The sequence below is a fragment of the Ixodes scapularis genome, unplaced genomic scaffold, assembly GCF_016920785.2.
Source record: "Ixodes scapularis isolate PalLabHiFi unplaced genomic scaffold, ASM1692078v2 PGA_scaffold2__306_contigs__length_199485367, whole genome shotgun sequence".
In the NCBI taxonomy this organism is placed as follows: Eukaryota; Metazoa; Arthropoda; class Arachnida; order Ixodida; family Ixodidae; genus Ixodes; species Ixodes scapularis.
In genome coordinates, this window is record NW_024609857.1 from 144,955,654 (window position 1) to 144,976,780 (window position 21,127).

At 45.5% G+C, this 21,127-nt stretch overlaps 1 protein-coding gene across 1 annotated transcript; it reads right to left on the bottom strand.

Moving 5' to 3' along the window:
- Positions 1-308: 308 nt before the first annotated feature.
- Positions 309-20,812, bottom strand: LOC115314307 (glutamate receptor-like). The gene is made up of 8 exons (XM_040217646.3): positions 20,732-20,812; positions 19,235-19,335; positions 17,154-17,244; positions 15,667-15,828; positions 12,976-13,132; positions 10,938-11,155; positions 3,112-3,398; positions 309-617 (listed from the first exon to the last, which is right to left on the bottom strand). Exons 1-8 carry the CDS (start codon positions 20,768-20,770, stop codon positions 359-361), a joined length of 1,314 nt encoding a protein of 437 aa, XP_040073580.1. The 5' UTR covers positions 20,771-20,812; the 3' UTR covers positions 309-358.
- Between the last annotated feature and the right edge of the window lie 315 nt (positions 20,813-21,127).

The window sequence follows — 21,127 nt, forward strand, 5'->3', positions numbered from 1 at the left end:
TCCCCCGCTTGGAAAACGATGTGAAAGGCGGCACGTTACCTCAGTGTTCCTTGCCTATTCGAGGCATACTTTGAGGCTATGAAGCGTTCAATATTACGTGGACAGCGCAAACGCCTGATAACGGAATTTATTGTTTCTTTTCTTACATCACGCAAAAGGTGCGGCGTGAAGCAGTGGATGCCCAATGATTTTGGTTTTGCCAAGAAGCGCATGCCAACAGTGCATCTTGCTTTGTTTGAACTCTTTTGACTTCCATTCTCATACGATTCAAAGTTTGCAATTAATGCCGACACTGTGCTTGTCTAGAAAGCTATTAGGAAAATTGCATCGAGAATGTGGTACTGCATTGAAGAAACTACTAATCCGCCTGCGCATTTGTGAAAGCGACATCGCGGTTGCAAATGGCCGGGCGGATCCGATAGCTAAGGTTGCTTAAGACCTCGACGGCGAAAACGCAAGTTGACGCGGCTAGCATGACCATCCAGAACAGAAGCAGTTCCTTGAAATCCGAGAAGGAGATGTTTCCGTCGCTGATGGTCTGACCGCAGCCTTTCCAGTGGCCTGACGAATCTTTCCACCATTTTTCCACCAGGCCGGAATCACGGAGCCACAAAATCCTTTGAAAAAAAGATGGAAAACAGGTCACAAAGTGGTGCCAATGTAGCTTAACGTCAGCTATTTCGCCAGTGCGTTAAGAAAGTTCAATGATAAGCTTCATAAAAATCATATATGCTTGGATGGCTTTAATAGTTGCGCTGCCTTCGACTACATGAACAATAATATCAACATCTGCTCTCGAGAACAATTATTTAGGCTACTTTATTTTGAGTTGTGCAGGGTGAAACAAGGAGACGCCAGGCTCTTTAAATCGACCGGAAAATTCGGTTTCTTAACCTATCGCGCTACGACTTTGTGCAGCGTTGCCCACAGATGGTGCATTTTTTTTTTTTTTGTAAAATTTGCGAAGAGCGAACTTACTTGAGGAAAACGTATAGAAAGAAAAAGCCTTAGCTCCTATGGAAACGCAGCGACGCCACCGGTCTGCAAACAACAGGGCGCCGTTTCGCATGGGAGACAAAAGATGGCGCCACAAACGCCGTCAACGAACGAGCATACGGCGCCGAGTGCAGGCCTTTTTAGCAGACGACCTTTTCGACTCGAAAGCGGCGCGCGTTCCGCAGGCGGCGACAGTTGAAGAAACAAAAAAGACAGGCACGGTAACAGCAAGGAAGTGCAGTTCCTTGTCTGCTAAAGGGCCGGCTTTCGGCGTCGTCTGCTCGTTCGTTGGCGGCAGTTGGCGCCGCGACCGCTTGCGCCATCTCTCGTCTCCCGTGCGAAACGGCGCCGTGTTGTTTGCAGACCGGTGGCGTCGCTGCGTTTCCGTAGGAGCTAACCCTTTTTCTTTCTTTACTTTTTCCTCGGGTAAGTTCGCTCTTCGCAAATTTTACAAAAAAAAAAAAATGTACCATCTGTGGGCAACGCTGCACAATGTCGTAGCGCGAGAGGTTAAGAAACCGAATTTTCCGTTCGATTTAAAGAGCCTGGCGTCTCCTTGTTTCACCCTGTATTGTTTTGCTGCTTCTAAGCCATGCTTGTTTTATGCAGCCTGTGCACATCAGGAGCGTTTGGAGACATGGTAGGCAGTAAATATGATCGTGGGATAGAGATCCCTACAAAGCACACGGGCTAGTGCCGAAGCCTATTTTTAGCTACTGAATAATGCATACTGTTAGAAGAATGACTACTAAAAGGAAACGCAGCGAATTGGTTTGTTTGTGTCTTTTTACTTCTTCCAAGTTTCAGGTTTTTAAGTGATCAATTTTACAATAGACAGTGTCTTGAATGGTTTGTTGATGACCGTGACAGAACTGATACGTGCTTAATCGAAAAGCTAGCTCTATTGTAAACAAAACTTCAAGTAAAATTCCTTGGTGGATTCTCAGGGAATGCGTGAGCATGATCCTTGTGAAACGCCATACGCGTCTTTCTTTGGGAAACGCAAACGCTGACCCCTTCACTCCTCTATTTTTGTTTTCTCTTTTGGTTTTATTTTTTGCTTCCTCCATTTTTGCTGCCTAATTTTTGGCCTCGTCATGGGGTCAATGTTAACGTTCACCAAAGGGAAACGTGTGTGTCTTTTCTGAGTGTCATGTGCTAACGCATTCTCTAAGGATTCCAGCAATTGGTCTCACTTTAATTTTTTTCACCGCTTTTTTGCACTCTGCCTGTAAGAGTACGTCGACGGCCTTGATACCGTCATCCATATCACGCGGGTAAAGAACCACATTTATACCACTCGTGAAAGGAACCGCATCTATATCACTTGTGGAACGAACCGCACCCATCGTTTTAACTACACACACATCACAGCCCACCCACAGCTACGTCGAAAACCCCGAGCGAAGAACATCAGGCGGCCTCAGAGCGGCACTGAGCACGCTTTCATTTTACTGTGCCGCAGCGCCTCCTCCTCTCTGGCTTCGCGCCAGCTGTGGGACGCTGCTTCGACGAAGGCGAAGGCGAAAACGCTCGTTTTGAAGAAAACCCTGCTGCGCGTCTGTCCGTTTGTTGGCTCCGGGGACATGTGGAGAGGAAGAGGAATACGGTAACGCGCGGCGACGTCAGCGCATTGAACCCATGGGAGCGTCGCACGCGTCACCTTTTCTCCCACCTTCTCACTTTCTCCCCGGTGCTGACAAACTGACAGACACCGCCTGGACTTCGTCAAAACGTGCGTTCTAATTCTAACGCATTAAAAAAAATAAACTTGGAGATTTTTTTTCTTTTTTGCCACACGTGTTCTTTCATCCACAGCGGCGATCAGAGTTCGCGTGCTGCGACTCTGAACCCGTGTATTACAAAAGGAAATGACGTATATCCGTTTTCGGATTCAACAAACATGCAAATGAAGTATAAGAAAAACGAAATTCGAAAACACCAAATATGCATTCACGATGGATTCTAACAGTTGTAATGAAAGGTTTCAACATTTATTTTTTGCACGCCCCCCCTTCCTCCCCCCCGCCCCAATTTTCCACCTTGCCAATACTGTCTGACGTCGATGCAACCTTCTTTACAAATAATCCCGAGCTATGCGACAATCAGACTTACCTACTATTGATGGCTTGTTGCCTCTCCAGTGGCATCCTTTTGTTCAGGTAGAACACAGAGTTGAAATAGAACGTGGGCTCCTCTCCCACGTAGTACTCTCCGACCGTAGAATTGGAGCATGCAATCGTGGCCCGCGCTGCTGCAGCTGCTCGACTAAGGATGAGCACAGATTTGCCGACAACGACCTCGCGCAGTGAGGTCTCCGACAGCACGACGGCCGGTGGCTGGCTTCCCTTGTGCTTTTGTGCCATGCGCCACACTTTCTGGTAGTATGTATCCCTGGAATCCTGTTTAAGAAGGCAGAAGACTGCTTGAGAAATCGTGCTGAGTATGTATATTTTCGGCTATCACACTTCACAAACATAGGGTCGAACAGCTGTCGAAAGCTTTTGTTGTTTTCACTGTCGGGATATAAAGCAAATGAAACGTTATTAAAGAATTGTTACGCGGTGAAAAGCCTGTTACCGTGCTGCACGTTATTTGGACCAAGAATGTGCATAATCAACATAATTAATTCAAATTTTTTGGTGGTGGAAAACCTCTTTATTGGTCCTGCGAAAACCCCTACCCCTCCGTCACCCCTTCACCAACACACCTACGCACAGTCTGCCGGTGAAGCAAGCGCCGGGTTCGCTGGACGAAACCCCTTTGTCCCTCCAAGTCCACACACACCATCCTTGAAGTCCTCCGGCCAGTCCTGGGTCCCCGATGCCTCATGCCCCCGTTGTTCACAGTCCCACACAATATGCTGCAGCGTTGCCCGACTGTCCTTACATACCCTGCACAAGTCACTCTCAAAATTCCCTGGGTCCACATGTCTCCCCAACACCGGGGTATACACACACATCACCTGCAACTGCCTAAAAAGCACCGCATTCTCCCGACACAAATCCTTGTGAGGTTCCGGGAACCTCCTCCTATCCCGTCTGCAACATTCAAGATACTCTCCATAACCCACCGGCACATACGACCCCTCCTGCGAAGCCCGGCCTAAGAGTCCTCGGGCGCAGCAGTCGGCCATATCATTCCCCACCTCATGTGCAGGGCTCCATATTAGTTCCACTTGTCCCTTCACACTGATCAACCTCTTAGCCCTCTCACTCACCGTTCCATTCATGAAGCGCCTGACAACCCCCATTGCATCACTAAATACCTTCCTTACACCCTCGATAGAAATTGCCATTGCAACCGCCACCTCCTCAACTTCTTCCGCACTGTCACATCTCAATCCCGACGCTGTAACCACCCTACCATCTTTACCCGCCACAACCACAGCCACCCCCCGGTCCCCATCAAAAGCTCCGTCCACATAAACACTACCCTCCTCCTTCCCATACAGCCTATACAGCGCCTGCGCCCTTGCCTGCCTACGCCCCTTATCCCGTTCCGGATGCATGTGCCTCGGCACCGGCCTAACCCTCAACCTCCTCATGTCCTCATCCTTAATCCTTTCCAATCCCCCCCTGCCAGCCTCAGCACCCACCCCCACCCTGCTCAACACCCTACGCCCCACCGCAGACCCCCTCAACCTCTCCGTCTGCGAGATCCTCTGCGCTTCTATCACCTCTTCCAATGTATTATGCACAACCAATCGCTCCATCATCTCCGTGCTAGTACATGCCAGCAACCCAATCGCCGCCTTATATATCCTACGTATCAGAGCATTAATCTTCCCTTTCTCCGTCACCCCCCACTTCAGATACCCAGCCACATACGCGATGTGGCTCATCCCAAAAGCCTGCACCAGCCTCAAAACACTCTCCTCCTTCATACCCCTCCTCCTATTAGCCACCCTCCTAACCATCTGCATCGCTGCCCCGACCTTCCTTTGCAACTTATCCAACATCACGCCATTACCCCTAGCCTCCTGTAACCACAGTCCCAACACTCTCAGCTCCTTAACTCTAGGTATCATTCCCCCATTCGCCCTCAACTCCACATCCTGCCATCTCCTACTCCTCGGCCCCACCACAACATACGCCGATTTCTCATGATTGCACTCCAACCCTGTACCCGCCAACTCTTCCTCAATAGCATCAATCCCTCGTTGCAACGTATCTCTAGTCTCCTCCACGCCCTTACCAACACACCACAACGTCAAGTCATCCGCATAAATGGAGTGACCGATCCCTTCTCTCGTTAACCTCTTCCCCACCTTTGCCATGACCAAATTAAACAACATCGGCGAGATAACCGCGCCTTGCGGCGTACCTATACATCCCAACCCCCTCTTCCCAACCTCGTACTCCCCAGCAACCAATTCCGCGCTCCTCCCAGTCAAGAAGCTCCTCACATACTCATAGCTCCTCTTCCCCAACCCCAACTCCGACATTCTTTCTAATATGGCCGAATGCTGCACCCTATCAAAGGCACTCTTGAGATTCAATCCCAACACAACCCCCACTTTCCTCGACTGCACAACCTCATGCTTAAGTAACAACATTGCATCCTGTGCACACAACCCCTCCCTAAATCCGAACATAGTATCACTAAACACCCCCCTCCCTTCCAGAAAATTATTCCACCTTCGCAATACCACGTGCTCCAAAACCTTACCAACACACGACGTAAGCGAAATCGGTCTCAAATTCTGCACCCCCACCGGTTTATTCGGCTTAGCCAACAACACCATCCTAGCCGTTTTCCATTCTTCAGGCACCTCCCCGCTCTCCCAACACCTATTAAACAGCCCCGTGAGCACCTCAACAGCTTCTTCCCCCAAGTTACGCAGCATATTGTTACTAACCCCATCCGGCCCTGACGCAGACCTCGTTTTCACCCTCTGCAACGCCGCCCTCACTTCCCACGTCTCCACAGCCCTATCCAGATCCTCATTCACCTCCCCCTTATAGCCCGGAAAATTCACTCCCCCCACCCTAGGAAGGTACTTGTCCATCAGAGCCCTCCTTAACCCCTCCTCCCCCAATTCCTTCCTAGCTCCATACAGAGCCTCACCTAACCTTCCCCTTGGATAACTACGAGTCCGCGTCCCATCCAATAAATGCCTTAACAACCTCCATGTTTCCCCCATCTGCAACCTACCTCCCGCCCTTACGCACACATCGTCCCACTGCTGCCTCGCCAGTTCTTCACTGTACCTTGCAATTTCTCTATTCATCTCCGCTACCCTCTTCCGCAACCTCCTATTACCCCTATGTTCCCTCCACCTGCGATACAACGCCTCCTTCGCCTCCATCAACCTACCAACCTGCTATCCAATTCCCCCTCCAACTCTGCATCCACCTCCACCTCTCTACTCGCTTCCCTCGCCGCTTTTACAACTGCCTCAGACCACCCCTTCACATCGACAACCCCCCCCCATATCACCACCCCTCCTAAAGGCGCCCCAATCCACCACCTTGTGCATCCTCTTCCCCTTTCTTCTGCCCTCCAAATGTACCAAAACCTCTACTACCCTGTGATCACTGCCCAAATCCATGCCCGTATTTCTCCACTCCACATCTACCCCCCTAACAAAAGCCAAATCCGGCATCGTCTCTCTCTGCACCGCCGTCTTAGCCATCAACGTGGGATGCCGAGAATCCGACACCAAAATCAAGCCTACATCCTCTGAGTCCCTCAACAAATTCCTCCCCTTAGCCGTGTTGTCCACATACCCAAACTCCTCATGTCTCGCATTGAAATCCCCAGCCACCACCAGGCCCCCATCCCCAGCCCATCTCACACATTCCCTGAAAAGTTTCCCAAACCTCTGCCTCCCATACTTTGGGCTGTTGTACACATTACACAAACAAACACCACTCTTGCCAAACACCACCTCCAAGGCCAGAAACTCCAGATTCTTCTCCCCCTCCAACTTCCCTTCCACCACCGGCAACCCCCGTCTAACCAACGTACAAACACCCCTACTACCCCCCTTTGACACTACCTTCACCCCATAGGCCACGTATCCCGAAAGCCCCACATCATTCGGCCCCACCTCCTGTAACATAATGACATCCGGCTTGTCCTCTGCCGCCTGCACATATTGCTGAAGCACCGCCTTCCTGCCCTTGTATCCATTGCAATTCCAAACCCAAACCTTAACTACTTCTTCCATTGTGTTAAGAACGACTCAATCCCCATGACAACCCTTGCCACCTCATCCAACTTCTCATTCACCTTCCTCAACCCTCCCTCCTGCCGCACCACCCTCTCATTCAAATCTATTATCTGCTTCTCCATTCCCGACACATCACTACCACCTCCACCCCCCGCACTCTTTCTCTTAGCCGGTGGCGCCCCCAGATGAGAAGGCTCCCCCTCCGCCGCAATCTTCTCCACCTTAGCCACCAATTGCTTAATAACCCCGGTGAGCTCCTCAACCTTCTCCATCAGCCCTTTGTTCTCCTTCCTCAGCTCCATGATCTCCCCGGCCTGCCGCCTATTATCCTCCCTGAGCTTTTCCATCTCCTCATCATCCGACTTCACCACCTGTGCCCATGACACCTGTCTTTCCTCCCCTCTGCTCCTACTCCTCGACCTACTATCCCCCCTTTCCCTCGAAACCGACCTGGACCCTCCCAAGTCCGGAAAATCTTCTCCCCTCAGAGCCCCTGCACCGGAAAGGGAGCCCCCTCTCGACTCATGATCCAACTCTTTACGTTCCCACAACCTTTTCCGTACAATATACGGTGTGCGGAACCTATTCCTACACACCCTATCCCCGGTCACGTGTTGTCCCCCACATAGCTTGCACCTAGGGGTGCACTCGTGCTCCTGTTGCCCACTAACCCCACACCCCATACACCGCTTCATCTCCGGGGTAGGGCAGACATCCGAGCGATGTCCTACCCTCCCACACACAAAACAGACCTCAAAATGCTTCCTATACAAAGAACATCTCAAAACTCCTCCACCATAATACACTTGTCTTGGCACCACTTCACCTTCAAAGACCACAATGACCGTAGCCGACGATCCAATGCGCTGTGTCGCCCTCGCAGTCGGATTCCTCGGGCCCACCACGTTCCTGTCAATGTCCTCCGCCGAATGCTCCAACGGCACACCTCTGATGACTCCCTTCGTCGTCCCATACGGAGCCGCCACGTACGCCTTCGTCTCGAAGCTCTTCCCTTCCACCACCAACACCTCCACGTTCGCATATCTCCTAGCCCGCTGTTCATCCTCAGTGCACACCACCACAATGTTCTGTTGAACATTCGGGCATAACGTATCCTTGCCCATATCCTCCATCTCCACACGCGCCGCCTTGCCAATCGCACACATCACTTTCACGATAGACACCCTGGACAGATCCAGACCTCCTCTTGGCCTCATGATCACCTTAATGGCCTCCCGGGGCAATACCCTCGGCATCTTGGCTCCCCTCTCTATTCTCTCTATCACCCGCCTGGCCACATGGGAATTAGGTCTAGCCTCCGCAGAGCCGTCCGATCTTCCATTCGTGCGCACTTTCATCCAACCCGCACAATCCTCCGGATCCAATTCTTCTCCGGGCACTTCCACGACCATATTCCCAGCATTCCGGCCGACATCAGCCTCCATGCCGTCCCCTTGCACCTCCGTCGCCACCACGCCGGTGTTAGGCCTACCTTCCCGTACTCGGTTAGGCCTAACTGCCCCCGCCTCGCCGTCACCACCTTTCCAAGTCCGTAAAGTCCCAATAAATCGATGGAATGACTCACCACCGATATCGATGAGTTCCTCTCGACGAGCCGGACACTTTGACACCACTTTCAAGAAAATAGAGCCAGAAACACCGCACAAATGAGCACAGTAACGCGGAGCCGACGCGACACACGTCCGCCTCCGACCACCGCTCGCAGCGCCCCCCAAATTTTTTGAAAAATACTGAACATTACTCTTCTTTTATATTAACAAAAGTGTTTGAGCAATCTATTCAACAAAGTGTTCTCCCATTGGACTGGAAGATAGGAAAGGTGGCACCCATTCACAAGGCTGGTGACAAACATTTCTCTCCCAATTATCGTCCGACTTGTACAACCAGTGTTCCCTATAAACTTCTCGAACATGTCATATTCTCTAACCTTGTTAACTTTTAGAATCCAACAACTTTTTCAGCACTGCCCATCATGGTTTTCAGAAAAACATTTTCATGAGAGACGCAGCTATTATCATTCACTCATGATCTTCATAGGATTCTAGACCAAAGATCGCAGGCGGACTACATTTTTCTGGATTTCGCAGAGGCATTTGACGAAGTCTCTCACAAACTTTTGCTACTAAAGCTTTGCAAACTTAACATTGACGCTAACGCGTTCTTGTATGAATTGAAAGTTTTCGAATTCAATGGTCACAATTTGTTGTTGAAAATAATAGTAAGTCCTCAACTGTCACTGTTACTTACAGTGTTTCACAAGGATCAGTCTTAGGGCCTCTACTATTTTTACGTTATATTAATGACTTTCCGATTAATGTCTTCTCACCTATCTGTGTATTCGCTGATGACTGTGTGATTTATCGTAAACTTCTAGATCATAATGATACTTCTAAACTCCAATCAGACGTTAACACTGTCTACCAATGCATGGTCTATGCGTTTTAACACTAACAAATGCATGGCATATGAGTCTTAACACTAACAAATGCATGGCCATGCGGGTGTCTCGCCAATCGCATGACTATCCTAACTATACCTCTTAAGTAATGTCCAATTAGGGCCAGTATCATCAAATGAACGTTTCGGCGCACATATAACTTCTAACCTGGGGCGGGAAACAGCATATTTCTTATAGCGCTATCCGCATGTAAGGCTACATTAAACGCAATATTCCATTAACCGATGTTGCACAGAAGAGAAGAAGTTACAAACCCTTAATTCGCCCCAAGTTGGAATATGCAGCTTTTCTATGAGATCCCGAACAAGCAACTCTTACATCTACATTAGAAGCAATTTACAACAAGTCTGTTCGTTTTATCCTTCGTAACCATTACCGCACGTCCAGTGCCACCTTTATAAAAAATACTATTTCATTGACACCTTTCTCTATACGTCGAACCGTTTCTCGGCTTTGTTTCAAAATATGTCTTAGCGAAAATCTATACTAAGCCACCCACTAATCTCTCGTGCATTTTATGTTTCGTCTCGTCTTGATCATCAATATAAAGTGGTCAACCCAAGTTCTATCACGACAGCGTTTTATTCATATTTCGTCCCTCGTACATCCCAGGATTGGAACCACCTTCCCGGGTCGATGACTGCCATAACAGACACTGAGCTTTTCGAGTATGCCATCACCAATCATTTTTTTTGACGAGAGTGCCTAATATGGTTTTGTATTGATATAACCTTCTTGTTATTGAGTCTCTCAAATTTGTATTTTGTTGTTCTTGCTGTTATCTCCTTCTGTAATGCCTTAGGGCTATGAGGGTACAATAAAAAAATGAAGTCTATTCGGGGAATCCATCAGCACCCCAAGGGCTTATAGCAGAAAGGGTCGTCGAAATAATTTATCATTTTTTTCTAGATGCACATCCTGCTGCAACACGCTAAGGAATCGGCATTAATAATCTTGACACTCAAAGAAAGGCAAACATCACAATATTCTATAACATAGGAAAGCAAGCATGAATCACGGTCGTTTAACAACTTAATAAAAATGTTATTCGATTCTACCTGAACAGCATTGTTATGTAGCCGATTCCGTTTTTTATTTGTACAAACAAAAAACAAGTATTTGAACGAATTAATTCTACAGTTGAATTCGGATATGTTTCAAGCGTTCTTGTTTTCACAAGGCAAGTACCAAAAATAATCAGACATTAAAATATAGTTTTTCAGTAAAAGAAACTGTTGACATCACTATATATAGATTTACATTCAGAGCTAAGGATTCTCTCACGCGTATTGAGGACACAGCGGCGCCTCCGGCAGGAAGGTATGGCTTCATCCAGGGCCTGAGGGACAGGTCTCTTATGCTGTCGATGCGGTCGGCCTCGTTTTTGACCATCATCATTGCCTTCATCATACCCGCGAAGCCTGTCGTAAGGATAATCACAACCAGCCAGAACGACCCTACGACGATCCGTGCTGAATCGCGGTTTGGGGTGGAAGGAGACGCTGAAATCGAATGAAGAAAAATAATCGAAATGAATATCAGTTAAAAACTTCTGTTAAGTCGATAGATGACTGGCGCTCAAGAAAATATTCACCCTTGACTAAAATAACAAAAAAAAAAAAGTGTGTGGTGTACAGTACGCGTTGGAGCGGCGTGGTCCAATCAGCCGAGAGTCAAAATAGCCAACAAACCAGTAAACAGGAAAAAAAAAAAAAAAAACAGAGCACGGCATCATAATAGAGCAGTTACAGAACAAGAACAAGAAGCGTAGTCGCACAAAAAGGAACAAACTTCAACATGACTAGCTTTAGTTGAATGCAGGATGCTTCTTACATTTTTGTCACAGCTTACACAAATCAGTGTGTCCTGCAAAACTGTAAGATCACATTCACTTGAGCTACGTGTAATTCATGACTAGCGTACTTTCGTATGTCCTAAAAATTCTAAGACCACGTTGACTTGATTTACGTGTAATCAACGACTAGCGTACTTCCGTACTACGAACGGTGCCATCGGACACGAGTGCTCCGTCTGGATGAAATTTCAGTCGTTGGGGGATTGCACCCTTCCTCTTCTCTCCGGAATGCTAGCAAGGAGGACATGGAGGCTTGTCAAAAGTAGATAAGAACAATATTTTACAAGTGCGCTGAAGAAAAGGTCCTTATTTTTTGTGTTCGTGTTAAAAGCTTGCGGTTCCGTGGGGGTGCTGCCTTGACGCTGAGGGCCTTTCATTTTGTGTTACTTTGATTTTCGTCACGCTACCACTTGAATCATCTGCAGGTTTATGCTGAGTGCCACCCCCCCCCCCCCTTTCACCCGTGAAAATTTCTAGATTGTTGTAATAAATTACAACTCTTTATTCTTACCGAATTAACGCTCGTCTCATAATAAATTAAAACAAAATTATGCTCCTAAGTTTGTATACGATAAATTACAATATGTTTCGTTAGACGGCGCTGCGAAGTATTGGAAGAATTATGCAGCGACGAAAGCGCAAGTTAATCGGTCTTTTATTTTTAAGATTGGTTCAGCGATAATAAAACACGTACAGAAACAAGACGAACCCCCTCATGTATGGTGCTCTATTTGAGGCTGTCAGATCTGTCTCAGCAGTTCGTAGCGTCGGCAGCGTTTGGACTTAGGGAGAAACAAAGTACTGTAATAGTTAGAAGCCTCGGTGCCTTCTCTCGCGAATATCGTTCTTGATTTTTCTGAATGGATTTTACTCATTATACGACGCCTCTGCTTTGTACGCGCTTCTTTACTCCAGTACATTGGGAAGCAAAAACGTGAGTACTAAAAGAAAAATATTGTTTTTGCCGAGAACATGAGTTATCACCATGCGCTTCTTTTTTGGCAATACTCTACATAATTGAAATCAAATTGTCACGTACCTATTTTGTTATGGAAGGCATGACGTTTTATTTCATTGTGTAATGTCTTCAGACCCTAAATTTGATTCTTCATTAATGGCGGAAAGCAAAGATCCTTTTAACTAACAATTGATTTTAGCCACGGGCGCATTCTCAACACCACTACCAACGACACTTTAATAGAAACACAGTAGATCTAACCTAAAGCTAAAGGTAATTGATCAGTGCCTAGCTGCACTATAACGAAATTGAACTAGACGTTTAAAGCTCTAATTAAGCGAATTGGTCTGATCGGCGGTTGACTCCCCCGTTAGAACTTCTTACATGGTCAAGATGTACGCGCATTAATACGTTGGTGCACTTCGCAATGCGATGTAATGACCTATTTTTATCCATACAAGGAAAACAACGTTGTGTTATAGAATTTGTAATGAAAGCGGGTCTCATACCTTCAACACAGGTGTTTCCAATGAACAACCACAGGTGATCGAAGAATGTCGACAAAAAGCTTAAATTATGCCCTGGTTGTTTCCGTGAGTGGACAATGTCGCTGAGTGCCCATGTGATGGCTGATAAGATCATGGCACAAACGAAGCAGGTCCATACCTAAGGTGACATTGAGAAGAGGTTACAAAGAAGGATGCGGAACTGCCTTCAGGTTTTAGCATATGGCGCTGTACTTACAACGCAGCACCTTGATAACAACACTACAAAAACGGTTATTTGATTGGTTTTTTTAAATGGCGTTTCCAGAAAGTTTTACTAACGAGATAGAGGGGAGCTAGGCCACGCACAATACGCGCTAGAGAAATGTTAGTAAAGGTCTAAAGTCAGTCTGAAGTCACGAATGGCAATCTCCGATCGTCGTTTTGGCGCGCTCTAGGATCTACATTTGTGGAGCGTGCGTCTGCCGATGGGCGGGTGAAGTCAACACGTTCGACTTCAGTTCGTCGTTTTAGAGAAGCGCTGGCTTCAGGTCCGTATTGGATTCCGAGAAAACCTGTTCCGTCGAAATCAAAGAATTCGGCCGGAATCCAGCTTGTAGCTCAGACGCTACTCCCGGTGACGCTGACCAAGACGGGACGCACACCTTGGTAATTATTGGCAATTTTTATTGTTTATATCACTTCGTGTATGGTGGGGTATTGCTTCAAGAGAGTGCAGGCGTAAAGCACAGTTCAAGAATCACTACGGGACGGCATTCACCAGGCGACATCAATTGCGAAAATCCACAAAAAGTAATATTCTCTAGCTCCTCATTTCGTCATGTTGTTCTTCGAGCGTTAAGGCCTAAGCGAGGAAGGAGTGTCACGTACGTTCTGATAATTACAGCTGTTTTTACGAGCATATGAAGTTGTTTTCTGTTCGTGTGTTCTTCCGAACCCACGAACGTTTCGTGCCGCTTGGTACAAACCCGAGCTGAGGTCGGTTAAAAATTGCGTGTGATGGGTTTGACATTTGCCTTGATCATGATAATAAATTTACTCAGCACTGTCAGTTTGCAGTCTTTACTCTTTTTTTTTGTTCATTTCCTTTTAGAAACACTTTTGAGATTTCGAACATTTTAAGATATTCGGCGGCGGCCGGCATAATGCTTAAGCATAAACATATGCGACCAGCAGCGTATTTGTTGGCATTCCGATCATTCGAAGCCATCTTGCGTCGCTCCTTTTTTGAAGAATACATATAACTGTGCTGTGCTCCACGTGGAACATGTGCCGTGAGAGGGCGAGAGCACGTGCTTTTCGGAAGAGTGGCGTTAGCCTCTCCTCGTGCCGCTCCCGAAGGTGGGGTAATCTTCTCCTTGTGGATTCGGAGGCACAACGGCTGACCGTGAACCGTGTGCTCCAGCGAGGGTTAAGGTCATTACATAAAAAATGAGGATTGGAAATTTTCGTAAACCAAACCTCACAAAACAACACGTTTTGTGAGGTTCAGTTCCAGTTTAAAAGAGGGCGGCTAACCCGTCTGATGTTTTATTTATTTGTAATGTGAGTGTTCGCTGTCATTCTTATCTTCCATTAATCAACGTAGCAGACATTAGCAAGAGTAACACATCCACGAGAGAGTACAATGGGTTAATCACGATTTAATACTAAGAAGCTTAAAATATATCTTCAGTGACTGCAATTCTAGAGAAATAGGTACCTAAGACGATAGACACGAAAGAGAAGGAGCTGCGGTGGTTTCAGTAATTGAAAATATAAATAAAAGAAAATAACTTGCACTTACTGAACTTCAAAAGTGAAAAAAGATTGTCTTGTGTCTGGACAAAAAAAAAAAAGAGATTATAAGCAACCGCCTGAAATATTTCTGAGATATTGCGCATAATGCAGGACACACAATAATTCAAGACAATTCTCCCCGTTACTTGCTTTTATGTGTTCCAATAATTCAAATATTAATTAATTTCTAAAAAAATTTGTGACCGCGCTTCTTTTAATCTGTCACTTGAATTTTAAGACCACTGCACACTTTTTTTTCACCTTAAACCGTTTTATATACGGAGGCCTCTGTGGATCCTAGCGCAGTACGACGAACGGGAAAAATCGTCGCCTACACATAGCAAGCTCAAACTTCCACCGAATGTAAAATTGATCGGTGGGTTTTACTTTGTATACTTTCAAGACGTAGCTCTGTTTCTCTAAACATCATCCAACTTGCCAAGGTTAGAGGCGGACGCACTCGCAGACGATGGAGCTAGCGATGGCGCAATAATGCGAACAAACGAAAGGGTGCGTCGACTGCTCGCTGCACCTATCGAGAGGGTGCACCGGAAGTCACGGAAATCGATATCTGGGTCATCTGCGAACACATCCGCCATTGATCATGGAAAGTTTGTTGATTTAATTTTTACAGGAAAGGAGCTACACCTTGAAATTTTGCAAGGTAAAATCCACCAATGATTTGCGAATTTGGTCGAAGTTTTGCTTTTCTTCTACGTGCAAGCGCCGATTCTTTTTAGTTCGTTTTACACCGCTAGGTTTTGTTGTCGCCACCGTATATTTTCTAAAGTTTACCAACGCTTTTACTAACATAGGCATAAAATTCCGAAATACTTCAAATACTCTTTGTTACATTTTACGTTCACTCAGTGGTATTTTATCTATGTCCAGATAGTACGTGTCCTTGATACTTACTTGCCATGAAAATATTTGTATAAGCCCAAAAATGTCACTCTCATGACGAGACAGACGCCCAGCCATGATGACCAGTTCAATGGGCACTATAGACTCTGTTGCCACGGCCACGTCTTTCTTTTCGCTCGTCGGGTTGATCACGGAAAGAGCCAGGTCGGCCTCCTGCAAGCGTTACAATTAAAACAACTAACGGCCTGAGCTCTTCGCGTGGACATTAAAAAAATATTCAAGCGCAATGTGTCCCTCGACATAATTAGCCTGGTCGCTAATCACTCTATGTGTGTCTCTGTGGTTTAAAAACCTTCACTTGTATTCGCATGTTTTTTTCCTCTTGGAACATTTGGAGAAAGTGGTACTTGCTGAAAGATTATTGCTGAGGAGTATTGAATAAACTATTGCAGTTGCCACGAAATTTAAAATTTACAAGAACAAAAAGGCTCTCTTACGGGTCTTAAATCGTCGCCTCCACCTTGTTATACGTTTTAGTTTCTTAGCATTAACAGGCGCGATAATTAAAAAAGGTGTATCTATTCACTAAATCGAATGAAAGACTTTAAGGGTGTTGAATCTTTGTTAGTATCAAAAACGTACTTTTGAAAATCCAAATGAACTCCCAGATTTCCGTAATTCAGGTAAGCTAAAGGGTGCCTTTTGTATAGAACCACTAAATTAATAAATACAGACACTTAATCAGAATATTAGCGACAAGATATGGGATTCCAATCTGAGCGAGCCCCATTGAAATATTCATGATTAAGGAGAGAAGAAAGGACAGGACAGAGCACTCATTCATGTCTGCTTGAGAGTTTTTACAATACTATTTTGAGAAGCCGAACGCTTTCAAAAGTTGGCTAATTTACGAGTTACTGAAAAGCGTTTTCTGGTTGCTGACACCTTGATGAGCAGTAATATGCCTCAAATGCCAAAACTTATGCCTTAAAATTACATGTACAGTCACAAATATAGAGATCTGCGCGTTAAGGTTTTATATAATAACAACACTAACCTATGTAAAAAACTGCCGCATATTCTTAACAAATTATACATTTTTATTAAAAAAGTGATCCATGATACATTTGTTATATACACTATATATTCTATAATTAGGTTGAAATATATTTCTATAATTAGGTTGAACATAAACCGAAACAGGCCACGGTTAGCCATACTTGTGCGCGTACCAAAAAAGAATGAATTATTGAGAATCATAAGGATGGTTTTAATCCTTAATGTGCAGTCGCCACTTTTTATTGCATATTATCATCATGGCTGGAACAAGTAGTAGCATGGAGCTTAGGTACATATTAAAGAAAACTAAAGCGTCCTGACAGAAATTTTGTTTATACCTTCGTAAAGGTCACAGGGACTTAGTTTCTACTGTCCTTTTTTAAACATATTTGGGGGAAACGAGAATACAGCTTGTTGGCTAGGATGACCGCCCCAATGTTTGGGTTTACTCGACAAGGAGAAAAAAAAAAAGAACTCACGTCCCGTTGCAACATTCCTATGATCCCAGTCCAGTTGCCATCAGGCTTCCGGAGTCCCCAAAAGGAGTCCGTTGGAAAGGCGATGCTGTAACTTACGTTCCAACAAAACAGACAGTGTCATATTCGACACGTGGCGCTTTAGCAATGCGGAAGAAACTTTCATGTACTGCTATCATAATATCTCATCGAAGGAACAACTTAGTAAGGTTTAGAATTGCTGCACATAAGCTTCGCATACGCAAAGAAATGGTGTCGTCGCCATTGCGCATGTACCGAGCCGTAACCACGTTTTGGATTAGCGCATGGCGCCGAAGCTATGCGTTACGGAAGTTTGTCTGCTTCCTTTGTAGGGGTTGTTGTGAAGTCAGAACGTAGAGCTCTGATTGGCTCTGATTGAAGAACAGTGTGTAGACCTCAAAGCAAGCTGCACTGAGGTCTACCCACATTTCTTCAATCAATGCAAATCGGAGCTCGGCGTTTTGACGTCACCACAAACCCTGCGAAAGAAGCAGACGAACTTGCGCTCCGCATTTCTTTGCGTAAGCAAGGCCTTTTGGGCATGCTACTGTATAACTCGATAATGATGCGCTGTATTCTTCGGTGCATACGCTAACGCGCTGTATACAAGCGTGCACAGAAACAAAATTGGCGGAAGATAAAGCGCCTGCGCATGCGTAGTGCGGGACAGCAGCGCCGCCGCAGTAACCTGACGCCGGAGTTGATCATGTCGTATTACACCTGAGACTGCGGTGGAAGAAATCGGAAGAACTTTCAGTAGAAGGAACAGACACAGAGAACGTCTCAAACTCAGCTCAGTTTGAGACGTTCTCTGTGTCTGTTCCTTCTACTGAAAGTTCTTCCGATTTCTTCCACCGCAGTCTCAGGTGTAATACGACATGATTAGCTACCACCAGCTCGCCTGCACTCTCACCGTCTTTTCGCCAGAGTTGAGTTAGTGTTCAACATGCACTGGTCTAAAACTTGCCAATTGAATGCTTTTCGACCAATAAGAAACATGAGTTTTTGTGAGGGATATGCGGATATTCGACCTTTGAGTACAAATCGAATAAGGATTGTCCCGATAACTCGATTTGACCTTCGAATTCCCAGTATTCAAGTTTTTAGATAATTCGATTAATCAAATATTGGTACTATTGGTAAAATTCAAATTTATTCAGGAACGCTGTTCATATGATGAAATAGTCCTTACAAGTATGTGTTTGATCAAAATAAAGCATGTATTCAGCAGCTTTGAAACAACCTTTTTGACAGAAAGTAGTTGGCTCTTGTGTTCCTCGAACGAATTCATGCTCCAAGCTTCTTGGATACTATCGGTGAAAACCCGAAATCCACTCACGACGCGTGTACTTTTGAACCTAATCTCGGTTTTTTAAGTTCATGATACAACAATTTATTATCACGTTACAAATAACAGCGATAACTAAACTGGTCTCTTCCGCTGACCCGTCGCTCCCCGCGACGTTGGGCGAGGTGCCACGGGTAGTTGACGCAAGACGTCACCCGATTCAAACGGACCAATTTTGTCCGTCCATTCATCCAGCACGCTGCGTACCAAAACGTAGACGGATGGAGACATCCCTCAGCTTTGTTAAAAATGTGTTGTTGAAGCAAAAATAATTTGGCTTCCAACTGAAATGGAGTGGAACTCGCACCCTCTAGGCGACTGATGGTCGCTGAAAAACCCTGTCTGGCTCGGGATTCAGTCCAGGGACCTGTCCAAGACTAGCGGGGCGCTCTAGAAACTGAGCTAACCAGCAGCTGGCAGTCTACGTACTGCTGGAGATCACTGTTAACACCTGTTTCCTTTCCTGACTGCTAGCCCTTGGTTATCTCAGTTCGTAGAGAACTCCGCTAGCCTTGAAGAGGTCCTGGAATCGAATCCGGCACCGTCCTGATTTTTTCAGCGGCCATCAGTGGCCTAGAGGGCGTAAACTGCGCTCCATTTCAGCTGAAAGTAAGTTTATTGTTACTAAATCTTCTTCTTTCGGGACTTCTACCTAAAAAGCAATATAGATATTAAGTAAGTAAGAACCATAAAGACAGCTTTTACGTGTACTCACTTCATTCTCATGGACCGAGCAATGGCGGTCAGGATTTCCCCGCAGACTCCTTGAACGGGTACATTGTGACCCAGCTTTGCGGTCACGTGGTAAGGGGCATACTGCACATAGTTGAAGCGCTTGGCACATTCGGATCTTCCACTCGTAAACATCACGAGTTGGCTGAGGTTCGTATTTCGCACTTTTACGAAGTCTGGAATCCAAATGATGCTCTTTCTTTTCTTAGTAGTAATGTGGAACGAGTGTAGGGAATAATTGAAATGTCAACAAATTTGCACCTCCTTACGGACGTCAACTAACGTTTCATGAAAAAAGATTTGAATTAACTTACTTTAATAGTAGGGGTACTCACAACGGAAAACAGTTGAGATATACACGGCGTCTGATTTTTAATTCGAACAGGTTTTCCTACAAAAGAGTCTGACAGTTACAGTATTGCCGGCCTCAATGTATTTATCAGGCTAGGCATACCTTAGATGAGGGGATAATCGTCATGGTACAATAACTAATTAACTAAGATATGTTAATTGACTTTGTAATTTTTGGTTTTAGGGGTCATGTTGCTGTTTCACTATAAACGACCATTACAATTGAGGGCCACACCAATTTAATTAATTTGCTAAAATGTCACGTTTTTTAATATATAAGCCGATCAATTTTCGCTCGTTTTAACCAATGTAAAAATGCCGCTGAGAAGACTGGCGTAGTCGTTTCAGTCACGTCGTCACTTGTGTCGTCGGCGCAGTAAAGAACGACATGCTTCCGAGATAGTGACGACACGGTTGAAATAACTACGTGAACTTTCCAAACGTGGTTGAGGCAGGGCTTGCGGCGCTCTTTTTAGGCACAATTTCCTAATTGGGCGAGAATATACGCATATTGTTTGATTAATATCTAAGAAATTATTACCGTTTCGCAAATTATTTTAATTCTTCTAGCCTCGAATAGCAATGTCCGTCAATGCTGCAGCTCCGAAAGGACCCATAAAACCAATGATTAAAACGTTAATTCACAAATTCTAGTTGGTTCGTCAACTTACCTTGACAATTATTCCATCTTCTAATGTCCACAGTATGTAATAAATGCATGGTGAAGACGGTACAAGCCTTTCATCTATTTTTTTTAAGTATGCTCGAATTAAAATTGGACACCCTCTATAGAAAATATTTCGTCTTAAAAGTGGCATCCAAACATGCCTCATATTAAAATCCAACACGAAGGACGACTCAATCAAGGGATCATAAACGACAAGACAGGTTTTCACGAAGAGAGGGAAGCTATGCTTGCTTACTGATCCGCCTGATGGATAGGAAGTTTAATCGAATTTCCTCGAAATGAATTTTTTACTCAAATAGATGAGTTTAGTTCAAAGGAAACGTCGTTGAAACACGTATTAACATTTTTTCCTTCATGCGGTCTTTTTTTTTATTGTGGTGGTGATATTAAATGGTCCTTAAATTACATAGATGAACGTGCATAAATATCCCAAGCTCTTACGTTGAAGCTGCTGACCCTCAAGTGATTTTCCACCTTCATGTTGAACGCCAGTCACCACCTATCCTGCAGAAAGCCCGTCAGATCCTGGATACTGCTGGAGATCGCCCTGCGTTTGTCGCAAATCAGTGCTGAATGATCATGCACGTGTGTAATCACACTCTTGTTGCGAATAGTTCACAAAGCGGGAATAGAAGCTGCCGTGCCACTTGACAGCAGACAAGGGAAGTCTGCATACGCAATTAAATATAGTCAGTGTCCTCATTATGTTGATGACCCCAGCAAACAGCAACCAATAACATGTCTTCCGATTCCGGAATATTCATAACTATTACCGTCATCATCTTGCTAGTGGAGCGAACGGAGGCACTCGCTCTCGGTCTCTCGCGCTGGAGCCTA